Raw genomic sequence first — 16090 nt, forward strand, 5'->3', positions numbered from 1 at the left:
ACCTTGACTGTTTAATCCCATAACATCTGTCTCATTGGGACGCGAGGCTAGAACACAGATGCTTGTCCTGTATTTACTCACATTTAATCCTGTGTTGTTTTAGTTAACATGATGCATAAACTCTTTGAACTCCACATAGTTTAAACTGCATCTTAGTGCCCTATTTTCACAGATACTCTAAACAGCAGTCTCGATAATTTATAACATCCTTTTTGAGGCAGGGCCATGTAGGAGAGCATTTGCTCTGTAAAATTCAATCTGGATAAATGTAGGGACTTTCATTCTGGTTGCAGTTAAACTTTGAAAGCAACAGGATTTGAAAGTGTTTGAAACAAAATTTGTTCCATTCATTTCAGTGGGATGTCATTGCAGCTCAGTATCCCTTGACTGAGACCATAAATTTGCAAAAATAGGACCAAACAGAGAAATTTGGCTTTCCAGTATTCAGTATGTACTTGCCGGGATGGATCAAGAAAAGAGAGGTCAAGAATAAAACTAAACAGTTTTAGGTATATATATTACATCCCCCCCCCCGATTCCCTTGAAATTTTGTAATTGTCATGCTTGGTTTAAAAAAAAATAACTGCTGGTTCACACCAGCGTTTATTACGTTTACAGAAAGAACAAGAACAATTGAGAGAATTTATACAGATTACAAAACCAGTATAGCTTTGCTATACTACTAATACAGATTTAACTATAGATACCATGTAAGATAGCCCCAATGTTCTTTGAATTCTTCTGTAGATCTGTTGTTGATCGAGCTGGTAAGTTTTACCATTTTCACTAAATCCCCTAGTTTTTCAATCCAATCTGTGATTATTGGAACATCTTCTTGTTTCCATCATCTTGCTGCTACCATCCTCACAGCCATAGTCGCATGGAAACAAGAAGTCTCCTGCTTTTCATGGCAGATTGTCTGGAATTACACTCAATAATATAAATTCAGGACAAAGCAGAAATTTGATATTTAACATTTTCTCCAAAATAGTATGAATCTTTACCCAGAATTTCTGAATTCTTACATAGCTACCACATATGGTAAAATGAACCTACCTTATCTTTACATTTCCAGCATTTGGGATCATAACCTCCAGATATAAGGCCCAATAGCTTAGGTGTTACATACCATCTATAAAGCATTTTATACCAGTTTTCCTTTGAGTGTTGACATTTCGTATGCTTAACCATTTTATTCGACATTAATTCCCACTCAATTCCATTGAGATAGTTTGTCCCAGATTAAGCATCCATTTCACCATACAGTGCTTGCACGCGAAAGCTCACGCCCTGAATAAATCTTTGTTGGTCTTAAAAGTGCTACTGGACTCTGATTTTTAACCTGTTTGACTTCAGTGTCGTATTTTAACAACTGCTTATATATCTGGCCCTGTAAATGTGGCTTCATTGAAAACAAAATTATTTCAAAGTCTGTTAGAGTCAGAATGGAGCCAGTCTGGTTCTGAAACTCAGATTTATATCTGGATACAATTTGAGGATATTCTAACCACGAAATGTTAAACCCGTCATTAATGAGTATATCAGAGCTTTTTAATTTTCCCGAGATCGTCAGCATGTCCTTGTGTCTAAGACAACCTATTTGTGATTGTTGGGATTTGTCAAAATATGTCTCTACAGGAGACTTTAGCAATGATGTTTTCGGAGTAAGTCTTTATTTGTATTTTTCCCAAAAGGACATTAAGTTCTTAGCCCAGAAGTTTAAGTCGGTCTTCCGCTTCTTTTTGTCTGTTGGTCGTAATCGATCATGGAATCCTTTTGTTAATCCATATTTTTTTCAGAAAGCCAACCCTCTGATTGGGTTTTAACCACACTGTTTATTTATTTATTATTTATTTCTTGGTTTTTTTACCCGCTACTATCCAGAAAATCGTCTCGCGGTGGTGTAAGAGTGCTCATTGAAATGAACAGGTAAATTTCTTTAAAAGTAAGTTCCTTTATTCATAGACATAATCATTACAAAGGCATAGACAGAAATGGCAAATCTTGAGAAAGACTCCTGTGATAACCCAAGCACACCTCATTTCCCCCTCCCTTGGGAAGATGATGGCCTGCGTTTCAAAGGAGCCCAAACATTTGGTGCAATCTAAAACTACAGAGGCGTGGGTGGGATAGGGAGGCTGGGGAGGATGAGCTAGACTATGGGAACCGAAGGCATGTTTGTCCTTGGGGCACCAAGCAGCTCAGGAACTGGGATGCATCACAGGCTGACAAGGCAGGACAATAAATCACAATTATCATGGCAGAATTCTGGGGGATTCTGACAGGGGAGTACAATAAAAAAACAAAACAAAAAAACCCCCCCAGATACATAAAACATTAAAAGTCATTAATCATGAAGAGTGCTTGCACCTGAAAGCTCACGCCTTGAATAAATCTTTGTTGGTCTTAAAGGTGCTACTGGACTCTGGTTTTATTGTGCTACTTCAGACCAACATGGCTACCCATTTGAATCCAATATACGCTGGCAGTGGCAGTGAGCTCATTTGCATATTTAAACTCTGAGGAGCCTTCTAGGCAGCAGAGCCCCCTCCCCATTAAATGGTCGGACCATCTCTGAATCAGTCTCACGCAGCTGTTGAGATGCAGTGCCCCAGGCCAAGCACAAACGAACCATTGGCACCACTGCAGTTGAGGCACCAGGTATAAAGTTTCTTGGCAGGTTTTCGGAGAACTGATTTATTTATATTTATTTATTTATTAGATTTCTTACCTGCTGCTCTCAGAGTTGACTCACTGTGGGTTACAGCAAGAATAAAACCCTGATACATAAAGTATAACAACCATAAAACCCAAATCCCAATCTATTCCAACGATGAGAAAAATAACACAGATTTTGCGGATGTTGCCACTAACAAAGTTACTTTGATATGGCAACTTTAATAATAAAGCCTTGATTACGTGTCTAATCTAAGGAGGCTTTCAATATGACTTCTGGTATGAAAAGCATACATTTCTAAAGTTTGGGGGAAAATGTTTGGGACAAAACAATGACATTTATACAACATTGCCAAAATCTTGTATGACAGCTTGTCCTTAGATCAGTGATACTCATTCAGTTGCTTGGGATCCATACATAGACTCTCTGGCATACCACCTGTGGTTCTTCTGAGCACCATTCATCAATGGGTTGTCTGTCCCATGTTTCAGGGAAGTAGGAAAGCTCCATGCCTGGTGGTGCTGAAGAAGCCCTGATGCAGGCTAGCCCAATTTCAATGGCAAATGTAAAGAAACTCTTCTGAATTTGATGCCCTGGTCAAATCATATTGACAGTCAAATTAAGAAGACCTTATATGGTAGTCCTTTTCTGATTCAAAAGATTAAGGGTCGGCTTTGTTGGCAGAGTTTGAATGTGCAGAGAGAGGGTAGAGTACCAGGCTGCTTAAAGAATAACATATTTTTTATTTATGAAGAGAAACAACTATGTATAGAAAAAGCGACACAGTCTGCAGTCATGCTGCTGGTGTTTATTTATTTATTTGATTTCTATACAGCCCTTCCATATGGCTCAGGGCGGTTTACGTACAACATCACAGGGGAGATACATGGAACGAATCAACATACAACATAGTCAAATACAACAATAACATTCCAACAGTGGTTCTTAACAACACAACTTCAGTGATCCCAACAACAACAATATAACAAGAACAGAAACTTAGCTAAAACCCCTAAAGAGGTCAGACTGGTTCAGGCCATGGAGGGGATGTCTGAGGGGCACCTGTGGTCAGTCTCAGACAAATGCATGATGGAGGAGCTTTCTTTTGCAGGCCGTGCAGAACTGTGGGAGTTCAGGCAGGGCCATGATCTCTTCAGGGAGCTCGTTCCACCAGGTGGGGGCCAGGACGAAAAAAGCTCTGGCCCTCGTTAAGGACCGACATGCTTGTTTGAGATCACCAGCCAGTTGGCGGTGATGGAGCGTAATGCTCTTTTGGGGTTGTAGGCGGAAAGACGGTCTCTTAGGTACACTGGGCCCAGACCGTGTATGGCCTTGAAGGTAAGAACCAAAACCTTAAGCCTGATCTGGAATTCAATTGGGAGCCACTTGAGTTGTTGAAATATAGGCCTGTTTCTCATGCAATTCATCAACTGTTCTGGAGGCAAACAGGGGGAAGTGTGTTCACAAAGCAGGACACTGGAGGAGATAATTTGAAAATTATCAGGAAAACCACCGTCAGGAAAATTATACTAACTATGCTGAATAAACATCTCCTCTGATGCCCCCTGCAGGACCCCCTTTATATTCCACTCATTTATGCACACTGCAGATCATAGAATCATAGAATCATAGAGTTGGAAGGAACCTCCAGGGCCATGTAGTCTAACCCCCTGATGATGCCCCCCCCCCAAAAAAAAACCTCTTCAACATCCCTGGCCAGTCTAGCCTGGAGGAAATTCACCTCCTGACCCCAAAGTGAAGATCAGCTTTCCGCTGGGCATGCAAGAACTGGCATATTGATCTTACATATTCCAACAGGCTTAACTCACAGAGAAAGTTCCCAGTAGGATGCTGCCATGGAGGTCCACCAGCAGCTAGGAACATGCACAATAGCTCTGCCACTTAGCTTCAGCAACACATCTGGCTTCAGAAGCCATCAGTATTGATTTACCTGTTGTCACTTTCTGTACTAACACAGGAGGATTGAGCCTGAGGTAAAGATTTACACGGAAAGATAGAGTTAAGAAAGATGGCCTTCTACCTCCTGGTGGTATGAGAAGAAGACACTCTTGTGGTGGTTGTTAGAAGGCTGCTGGAGATATTGCAGGCCCAGATTGTATATAGAACCTGTTGAGTTCCTTCACAAGAAGCAGTGATCGGTTCTTTGTGGAATTCGGAGGGATTTCCCTAAGATCCCATTATAAACAACACGGTGTTGGTGCCGCTGTCCATGTCTGAGATAGTGCTGGTCTCACTTCTACAGGGGCCATGCAATGAGGCCTACTCCAGGGCCATTGTAACCTTAGTCCATCCCTGCCGAGGAATTTGCCACAGCCTGCTTACTGACTTGTAGTAAACCAGTTTTATACAGTGGAAAGTGAACCATAGTGAGGTAATGTTGTTGAAGGAGTCAAATGAATCTATAGATATGGATTTGATCTAGAGTAAAATTTCCTTCAAACGACTCCATATTAAGTCTAATTGTACTCCCGGACAACCATTATAGGTAGCATTTTATAAAAACGTTATAAAAACGTTTCCTTTTGGGGAAAATAGTTTACACAAGAGTCTAAGTTCAGTCGGGGAGGGATTATCAGCCAAGGAGAATACTGTGCAGGGAATGTCTTGGGAGGAGTTACTCCCTGTTTCTAGGAAGAATAACTGTCCTCACACAGCTGGGCTGTTTCATGCTCCTGGAGAAGACAGATTGTGTGGACCGCTAGACATTGCTCAAATGGATCTTCAAGCAGTCAGTGAGTCCAACATGTCAAACTTCTTTCATTAGTAATTCACCATTGTTTAATTTGAGTTTTAGTCCAGAAAAATGTATCCTTCCCATAATTCCTTTTTTTTTTAATTGGAGACTTTTTCATAGTTTATCAGTATATCAACTCTCCTAGTGGATAAAGAAGTTTATCTCTGTCTCCAAGGAGAACAAGTGTGATGTACTGGTTAAATATTGGTGGACTTTAATCTGGAGAACTACTCCTCCACCTGCAGTGAACTGGGTGACCTTGGGTTAGCCAAAGTTCTGTTAGAGCTGTTCTTGCAAAACAGTTCTCTCAGAGCTCATTTAGCCCCACTTATACCACAGGGTGTGTGTTGTGGGGGAGGAAGGGGAAAGTGTAGTGAACAGTGGGGTATAAAAAGTCTGCTCTTTGTCTTCCATTCAAAGATGTCCCATCCTTATAGAATCTTTAGACTGGAGTTTCATAGCAAGTTCAGTGCAGTTCTTAGTCATGATTTATTCTAGAATTCAAATTAAACGTTGTCTAGAATGAAGGGATGGGGAAGAACAGAGACTTGCATGGAGTTGAAGTTTTGCACATCATTCTTTCAGGGTTCAAGGCTTAATAATTGCTTGACGGAGAAAGGCATCTCTGAAAAAAGTCAGACTGCAGGAGGAAGAGTGGGTCCAGGTAAGAGGAAGAGTCATAATTCAGCAGGATTTGAATTTGCCTCAGATAGGATGATACTCCTTGTTGTTCAGTTCACAGAAAATGAAATGAAGACTAGATGCAAATGTAAGCCATTCGTGACAACACATGATAACGCTAAATGTTACCTCTAAGATGTAGTCCCAGGTGCTTCCCATATCGCCCTTAGATGCAGTTTTGGAGGTACTGGGTGCACAATAACTATACTTCTTTTAGAGACAAAGCAGGGGTACTCAAAATCTAGTCAGCGTGGTTCCTCCCAAGAAATTGTTCTTAAAATTGCTAATCTCATAATTACTTGTTTTCACAGCTGAAAATATTAAATGTTTTTAAAAGTTGTTTTGTTGCAAAAGCTATTTTTGTGAGTAACATGGACTGTTACAAGGGTCACATGCAATCTAAGAAATGATTTTCTCATTTCTTTCGAAGGATGGGAATTTGGTTTTGAACAGTTGTGCAAAGTGTTTAAAATCAATTGTGAGATCGAATCATGGTGCCCAAATGTGTGTTTTTATCTGACTATTATGATGCAAAGAAGCATTGTCCATCTTGGTTATTGTACTGTTATGTATTTGTTACCCTTTGATTATGGAGGAAATTTCCTCTTCAAGAAAGGCAAACTCTACAATGTTGAGAACGAATAACACAGGTAGCTGCAGGGAACTACATGTCCAATGTCCCTGTCTATCAACAAGTGCCAATGAAAATGAGCATTATTCAGGTTTAGTTAACCTTAAGGACTTGGAAAATTAAGTATGGGTGTTAATCTCCCCTCACTGAAATTGATGGAATCTAAATTGATTTGCTTGGTTGATGCCTACGCACCGGGTATTGCTCTAGCAGAAACATAAAATATCTTCAACCGTGAAGCTGTCCCTTGAATAAGATTGTAATGCAGAGGAGTGCCGTGTTTGGCGTCTGACTTCAGCTTGCATCTCTGCCGCACTGCTGCAGGAGCCACTTAAGAAACTTTTGGAAATCGAACTTTAATAAGACGGTTCCCTATTTCGTGCATAACAGTCGTGTTGCTTTCAACTCTCGAAAAAAAATGTTCTTGCAGAATGGCGTGTTTATGAAAAACTACTTGAATGTGCAATCTCCCCAAACAGTGGGACCATCTGCCACCATCTTTTGAGTATGTATCAAAATGAACAATACCCTCAAAGTCTGGTGATACCACCAGCTCGTGTGTGTGTGTGTGTGTTTGAGGGGAGGAGATCTCATTTTTGCCTAGATTTTTATTTAATGAAGCTTTTGCTGTGAAATTTGAAGAAAAAGAGTTGGTGACCAGTTTGCACTGATGGAAGGATTCCTGCTTTCAGAGTGAAACATTCTGGAAGGCAAACTATAAACATGGGCTTTATTGTCAGCTTAGACTGGAAGAGAGCGGTGATGCCCAACCATCACAAGACAGCCACTGTTTGTTCACATACTAAAAATCCTCAGCTCTACTTCCTCTCCCTCCTCGTTTCTCCTCTAGCACCATGAGCCAAGTTTGAATTCTTTCTGGTTTAAAAGACTTGGACCGAACCAAAGTTAGTAGCGACATCTGAATATTGATGCTTCAATGAACCGGGAAATATATCTTGCACATAAACTGGGATTCTGCACGATGATTTAGAATCTTTGTTTGTGAGTGAGAAAGACGCCCAGTCATTGAGACTCGTGAATTATTGAATGTCACAACAAATTGTGGTTAGATCAAAGACTGTCTAAAGCAGGAAATCTTCGATCTTGGTTTGGTTTGGCAAGGGGGAGGAGAGGAAAGAGAGGGAGGGAGAGCATAGTAGCTGGAGGGCTGCTGACTCATTCACGTCAAGAACTTGGTCATGATAGCTGAGTGCAGTTTGTAAGTCAGCGTCTGAGTGTATTATACTTAGCACTCTTTTAGGGGAGTGTTTCCCATATTTCCCCTTGAAATCCCTAAAACAAACCTGTGACTGGGCGTTATCCTTATGTTGTGGGAGAGGGAGTGGCTTGCATGAGGTCACTGGGGCTGAATTTGTGCTACTTTTCAGGCTTTCCTCACTCTTTTTATTTATTTATTTGTTCTTTGATTTCTTACCCGCCACTCCCAAATAGCTCATGGCAGGTTACAACAGTCTGCATAAAATCCCCAATAAAACTCCCCTTAAAACACCAGACATAAAACACAAATAAAAAAAGATAAGATGAGGTGAGATGCGGCGGGAAAAAAAAACAATTGTATAACAATGTAATCCCATTTTCCCCAATACAATCTCAAAGAGGGAGGAGAGAAGAGGGGGCAGATGGAACCCGTGGCCACCATACACATAGCTCTATCCTGAATATTAATGTGTATCTTTAAAGACAGAAGGGAAGAAATAAATGCATGTGGTATTTGCCTGATGTGTGAAAAATAGGCACTTGTAGGGGCTTGTGCTGGGCTTCTGAATCAATGGATGGCAAAGTTGGAGGCTGAACGATAATCATATTTTCAGCCTACCTATGCCTTTGCAAAGCATTTGTCATTTGGGTATTTGTGACTTCATGACTGAGGGAAAATTTGGTTCAGAGGCTTTTTGATCCAAAGCTCAGCCTTTATGCCAACCCATTCACAGAGAAGAAGAAGAGAAGAGCTGTTGTGGTGTACCCTGCTTTTTAGGAGAAGAAGAACTGGTTCTTACATGCCACTTTTCTCTACCAGAAGGAGTCACAAAGTGGCTTACAATCGACTTCCCTTTCCTCTCCCCACAACAGACACCCTGTGAAGTGGGTGAGGCTGAGAGAGCCCTGATATCACTGCTTGGTCAGAATAGCTTAACAGTACCCAGTCAAGCCCAAGGTCCCCCAGCTGGTTGCATGTGGGGGAGTGCAGGATCGAACCTGGCTCGTCATATTAGAAGTCCGCACTCCTAACCATTACACCAAACTGGTGTTTACTACCTGAAGTTGTCTCAGAATGATCTACAGTCACCTATACTTCTCTCCATAGCAGGGGGGAGAATTCTGTGATAACCCTCTTTGGGTCCCCACTGGGGAGAAATTTATAAAATTTAAAACAATTGAGACTGAGGTGAGTAGTCAGCCATTTTATTCGACATCAGCTCACTTGTGTGGTCCTGAACTTTCCCGTCCACATTAATTGAATTACTCATCCAAGTTATTTTCCTGAAGTAATTGTTTTAACATTGTGGTTTTGAATGTTTATTCAATGGCATTCTTGCTCTGAAAGCAGTTCACAAATACCATGCGCATCAAATGTAATCCACAGCATAGACTGCAATAGAAAAAAAGCTGACTGGGGGAAAAAATTAAGTGCTTAGGATGGTGTGATACTGATTGCATTGCTTCACTAGCAAAATATAAGTGTGTCTTCACATGGATGTAGTTCTTTGAATGTTAATCACCTTGTATATAAAAAGAGGGTGAGATTGTGTCATTAATTCACTTTTTAATTATTAGACTTCCAGTGAAGTGTGGCAAAATCTCCATAATTAGCAAAGCTTGGTAATTAGCACCGTGGTAATTAGCAAAGCTCTGAATATAGATCTGCAACCCGTATCTATTTCACCAAGGTTTGTTGAAGCTGGTTATGGAAAAAATCGTGACAGTAGTTGGCTACCAAAAAGCTGAACAGATAGCCAGCAAGAACAGCATGGTTGAAGATAACAAGATCTCAGCCCCGGTATCCCAAGAGCATGCCACTGAACTGGAGTAGCTGAGCAGCTAAGAACACCCAGGAGGTTGCTGGTTCAAATATTATCTTTGTCATAAAATATTAGGTAACATTAAGTATACCACATGTCTCTAGGACTTTGACCTCCACTTCCAATCTGGGGATAGCAATATGGGCCTACTTGACTAGACTATTGCAAGGAAGTCAACAAGAAAAGTCTTCATCTGCTGGTGGAAGGCAGTGATAGAGGCAGACAGACAACTCTCCCTGAAAACTGGAGCTTCGTCGTTTTGGTGCCAGGAACAAAAAAAGGGCTTTACTTTGGGTCTTTGAATTGCTATCAAGCAGGCCCATGACTGGACCAGCAAAATTTCCCTTCAATGCATGCTTCCTGTACCTGGGGATTCCCCAGGATTACAACTCTTCTCCAGGCTATAGAGATACGTTCTCCCAGAGAAAATGGATGCTTTGGAGGGTGGACTCTGTGGCATTGTATCCTACAGAGACCCATCCCCAAATCTCTAGGAGTTTTCTTACCTGGGTCTGACAAGCCTCCCTCCCCCACATGACTAAGGAGGATCTGACAACCCTAATTTACAGTCAAGCAGCTAGAAGGTCCTGCATGTTCACGAATAGCTAAACATTAGCTGATGTTATTCGCTCCACATCTTGCTTGCCTCTTACATCGAATCACATTATCTATCTATCTATCTATCTATCTATCTATCTATCTATCTATCTATCTATCTATCTATCTATCTATCTATCTATCTATCATCTATCTATCTATCTATCTATCTATCTATCTATCTATCTATCTATCTATCTATCTATCTATCTATCTATCTATCTATCTATCTATCTATCTATCTATCTACCTACCTACCTACCTACCTACCTACCTACCTACCTACCTACCTACCTACCTATCATATTTATATACCGCCCTCCCTGAAGGCTCAGGGCGGTTTACATCAAACAGAGATAACTGTACAAATAACTCCGTATATAATAACATAATAACTATAACATTATGAACAATAGAACATTGGGGAGAACAATAACTCAACACTTACTGATTGCCCAGTAGGTTGGGTGAGCCTGCAATCCTAGTTGGAGGAGAAAGGCTGAGGGGGGACGATTAGTATCCAATTGACTCAGAAGATCAGATCTGAGGAGCTTCTGAAATGCACGAATCCTGTTTGTTTGCACGTGTGTTCCAGTGGTTTCACATCTGGCATTAACAAACATTGGGAGGGAGATACTGATCGTATGGCTCCCTATAAACAATTTTAACTTTTGTCTGAAGGGCTTCATTAGGCATGTTTACTTCTAAGACTGCTGTTTCCTTTCTATCAATTGCCAAAAATATTTGCTGTAAACGTTGTATTCACCAGCTGGTCTCATATGACCAAAACACCAAAAGCAGATCTTAACGACTCTCCTGCCTGGTTACTGAAAGGATTAACATATGCATGGTGTTAAGGTCCATCTACAACAAACACACTGCATAAGTCTTAGAAAGAAAGATGTAGACCATGAAAGTGAGTGCTATAATACATATGTGATAATCTTGAATATTTCCTTGAGACCCCTGTCTTTTGGACAAATCTGACCGGGAGCACATTTTTCAGTGTACCTAATGGGTGCCTGTTGTTTCTAATTATTTGACTTTATTTTATTTTATTGTCTAGGGGAGCATTCAGGATGGACAACTGGAACCAACTTTTCATCCTTGTGTTTTTGACCGCATTGTGCCCCATTGATGCGCAAACCACTGGTAATGAAGCATTCCTATTATTTCATCACCCAGTAAGATCAATGATACAAATAACAGAATTGCAGCCCTAGATTAGGTTTGCTTTGTCCTTGCTCATGTATATGTTCTTATACTTTCATTGTACCAGGAAAGGCAATATTCAGACTAGATTGATAGAAGGTCACCCTAAAGAATGGTAATAAAACAGATATGTCTAAAGAGTATTTTTAAAAGGGATTTGAAAACAATACATTGCTTACTAGATACTACCTTTTTATAACACCATTCTTTAATACTGTAATCTGGTTTATTGTCTCTATCATCCCGTAATCTACCATCAGCTTCAACCAAAAGTAACTGAAGGACATGCATAAATAAAGGTTTCTTGAGATAATATTATTCTGCCAATTCAAATAAATGGAGAACCACAAATGGAGAACCACCCTGCTGTGTTCTGTAAATTATGATAGCATTTAAGATAGGGTTTCATTGAAAACTGCTGGGAGAGCTAAAGTATTGGGATAAAAATCTTTTAAGTCTGAACTTTCTTGAATGGAATCTATTAATTTATTGACGCATTTATATCCTGCCATTCCATTGTGGCTCAAGATGACTCAGAATCCCAAGATTAAAATAAGTCCAATAAAACTCCAATTAATTCTCTTCCCCAAGAAAACAATTATAATTTATGCTCCATTAAGAGCCTTTGCAAATAAAATGACCTTACGTCATCTCCTAAAACCTTTTAAAGGCAGTGTCTCTGTTACCTCTCCAGGGAATCCATTCTGCATGGTGGGGGCCCCGATAGAGAAAGAGTAGTTCAGCAGTGGAATAGGCTGCCTAAGGAGGTGGTGAGCTCCCCCTCACTGGCAGTCTTCAAGCAAAGGTTGGATACACACTTTTCTTGGATGCTTTAGGATGCTTTGGGCTGATCCTGCGTTGAGCAGGGGGTTGGACTAGATGGCCTGTATGGCCCTTCCAACTCTATGATTCTATGATCCTGCATTGAGCAGGGGGTTGGACTAGATGGCCTGCATGGCCCCTTCCAACTCTATGATTCTGTGATTCTAGTTCAGCAGTGGAATAGGCTGCCTAAGGAGGTGGTGAGCTCCCCCTCACTGGCAGTCTTCAAGCAGCAGCTGGACAGACAATTTTCATGGATGCTTTAGGCTGATCCTGCATTGAACATGGGGTTGAACTGGATGCCCTTCCAACTCTATGATTCTGTGATTCTAATAGGATTTTTAAGCACAGAAGCTAAGGCAAAATTAAGGCAGGAAAACCTTTCACTAAAATGGCAACCTGAAAGTGGAAAAGCTCTACGAATCCTTACAATTTTAAAAGACACCTCCTGCCTGAAACTGACCAATAAACAGGGACCAACCAGTGGCACCCAGAAAGAAAGAAAGAAAGAAAGAAAGAAAGAAAGAAAGAAAGAAAGAAAGAAAGAAAGAAAGAAAGAAAGAATGTGGCAATATGGTTTTCTCATTAGTATGCAGAGTTATACTCTGCAATTTGGAGGAGAAACATTTGAGAAAAAAGATAGGTGCGGAGTGCAAACAGGATGCAAACAGGATGTGAATTAAAGGAAGCTGCGATTCAGTAGAATTGAAATTAAGCTGGATATATCTAGTATCAAATCAAATTTATTTACAAATTCAGACCAGAATTTGAAAGTATATTTAAAATATCAGGCAAAAACAGAAAGATATTTAAATATAGAAATGTGTTTCAGTTAACAGATATAAAAATTGTCGTGATTATGAGTTATCATTAAAACACCATTACTGAAGTAATGAGTCATTATAGCATTCAATTAGGTGGGGTGGGGATATTTATTGTCATATAATATTGTCATATATTTATTGTCATAAATATATATATATGCTACCCAATAACAGCAGGACAGAATTTACCAATGCAGATAGTATTTGCCTACTTTTATAATTTAGAATATACCAATTTACCAATGCAGATAGCTATTTACCTATCTACCAATGCAGAATTCACCAATCTACCAATGCAGAATTTACTAATGCAGATAGCGATTTGACTACTTTTATCATTTAGAAGTTTCTTAAACTTGTCCATTGAAGGAAGTCTTGGGTATCTATATAGATTGGCTGGATTAAATTGCCCCTTAGAACACATTTGCTAGTTTTTAACTGTCTGTTGGAATGAGGACATCATCTCTGTGAAAAGGGGATTTTCTTATAGCGGCACTCCAGAACAGCTGAACAGACCTCTCTGTTTGTCCCCAGCATGTCGCTGCTTCAGAATATGTTAGCTAGTATTGACTAATAGGTCTTGAAAGCTCTATCCGCCATAAATTAGGCTCTTAAAATTAATTAGTGGCTGCCATTTCCATAAGTCTACACAGCGTGTAATGTAGCACTTTCTTTTGCTTGTCCTGAAACTGCTCACTACCTTTATAGAAGAACTAGAGGTCAAGCCCATTGCATTCAGGAACACAACGGATGCTAGATTAGGGGGGTAGGGTTGAAAACTCTATGCATGGCCTCCCCCTCCCCACAGGATCTGGAAAGGCTGCAGGCAGCTGTTAGGGAACTCACCAGCAGGGACAGCTCTCACGCAGCAAGGAACTGCAGCCACTGAGCCTTGGAGGGAAATGGAAGGAGGAGGGGGTGGTCAAGGGTGTGGGATGGAAGGTGATTGGCTGGCCGCTGGACAGACAGGCAAGCTGGTTGGAGAAGGAGGCACTCGGGTGGGGCAGCCTGAGTGGGTGTTAAGCTCTGCATGGCACTTAAGCCATGAGACACACTCCTCCTCCAAGGCCTTACCAGAAATATATTATGTGGAACAGATGTTGTAACCTGTGCTTTCAGTCTGCAGGAAAACTTCGGTTGCAGACCTTGTGTTCCTGGTGGATGGATCATGGAGTATAAACCAGGAAAACTTCAGAACCATTCAAGACTTCCTGTACACCCTGGTTAATAACTTTGATATTGGTGAAGATAAAGTCCAGATTGGTCTGATTCAATACAGCGATCAACCCCGCAATGAGTTTTTCTTAAACACTTACCAGCGCAAAGAGGACATCTTATACAATATACAAAACTTGCATTACAAAGGCGGGGGGACTAAAACAGGGGAGAGTTTGCAGTTTATGCTGGACACTCAGTTCAATGAAATGGCTGGGAGCCGACGTAGCAAAGGCATCCCCCAGATTGCAGTGGTGATAACAGACGGGCAAGCTCAGGATAATATCTGTGAGCCAGCAGAGGCAGTCAAGAATGCGGGCATCACGCTTTATGCCATAGGCATCAAAGATGCTGTTTTGTCTGAGCTTCAGGAAATTGCTAGTGATCCAGATGAAAGGCATGTTTACAGTGTGGAAGATTTCGTGGCTCTTCAGGGTATCTCCCAAAATATACTTCAGGTGCTATGTACTACAGCAGAGGAAGCTGCTCAACTGATCAGCCAGGTTTCTCCAGGTAAATCCACAAGGGTCTGGGGGAATTGTATTCTCCTGCCCGCTCAGAGGCAAGGTGATAAACAGATCACAAACTCTGAGTTAATTGATCATTTACCTATACTTTGTCCCCTTGATCTGGTCGAGCCAGTTTGGTGTAGTGGTTAGGGAGTGTGGACTTCTAATCTGGTAAACTGGGTTTGATTCTGCGCTTCCCCACATGCAGCCAGTTGGGAGACCTTGGCAGAACTGATAAAGCTGTTCTGACAAAGCAATAATATCAGGGCTCTCTCAGCCTCACCTCCCTCATAGGATGTCTGTTGTGGGGAGAGGAAAGGGAAGGTGAATGTAAGCTGCTTTGAGACTCCTTTGGGTAGAGAAAAGTGGCATATAAGAACCAGCTCTTCTTCTTCTAGTTCCCTAGCCAGTATTAAAAAAGGGGGTTGGAACCAAACTAAATTTCCCACTGAAAGAAGGTACCTTTTCTGCCTCCTCCTGCAGCCTATTGATCTCACTGAAATGCTGCTTTTGCGGGGCAGAGGACGCCCAGGAACAGAATAAGGGACTTTCGGGGAAATGCAACAAGATGGGGGCATTGGAAGGAATTACACTTCCCTTTCAATTAGTGGAATTCTTGGCCTGGATCTAACTCCCTGTCTTTCAAACGATGCTAGTAATAATCAGATGTGAGATGAATGACCAATAAGGGTGTTTTCATAGCTTACCCTGAAAATGTCTTAGTTTTGGTTGTCTCTCTTGTGAACGTCAATAACACATGGCAGAAGTGGAACCAATTCAGCTTAAACCAAATGTGCCTTTTGGAAGACTCCTCTGCAGAAGTGCTCACGGATCTATTTGGGTGAAAGCAAAGCAAACAGGACAGGGATATCCATTTGCAGGATTAAAGCAAGCTCTTCTTCCTGTACCTTTCCTTAAAAGCCCACGTGAATGATCTCCAGTGCCACCGGTGACATTCCGAAAGCATTTCCATGGAGTGTCTTCCGCACAGCAACAGTCAATAAGTCTGTGTCATCTGGTGCAAGGCAGCATTGGCTGCTGTGTTGACCAGTGGTGAGATCTTGTACAACATAACAAGAGCCATTAAAGCATTGTTAGAATAATTGATTAGCATGGTGGCAGTTTG

General features: G+C 41.1%; 1 protein-coding gene across 4 annotated transcripts in view; it reads left to right on the forward strand.

The window, feature by feature from the left end:
- Positions 1-5349: 5349 nt before the first annotated feature.
- LOC143820505 (collagen alpha-4(VI) chain-like) overlaps positions 5350-16090 on the forward strand; it is an 88761-nt gene continuing 78020 nt past the window's right edge. For 3 of the 4 annotated variants that reach the window (XM_077303431.1, XM_077303432.1, XM_077303434.1), the window contains exons 1-4: positions 5350-5430; positions 6018-6096; positions 11449-11534; positions 14360-14968. In XM_077303431.1, coding sequence (XP_077159546.1) covers positions 11462-11534; positions 14360-14968 — 682 coding nt within the window. In that variant the 5' untranslated portion in view covers positions 5350-5430; positions 6018-6096; positions 11449-11461. The remainder of the gene's footprint in view (positions 5431-6017; positions 6097-11448; positions 11535-14359; positions 14969-16090) is intronic. The other variant, XM_077303433.1, reaches the window with a different exon arrangement.

The sequence above is a fragment of the Paroedura picta genome, chromosome 11 (assembly GCF_049243985.1).
Source record: "Paroedura picta isolate Pp20150507F chromosome 11, Ppicta_v3.0, whole genome shotgun sequence".
Classification (NCBI taxonomy): Eukaryota; Metazoa; Chordata; class Lepidosauria; order Squamata; family Gekkonidae; genus Paroedura; species Paroedura picta.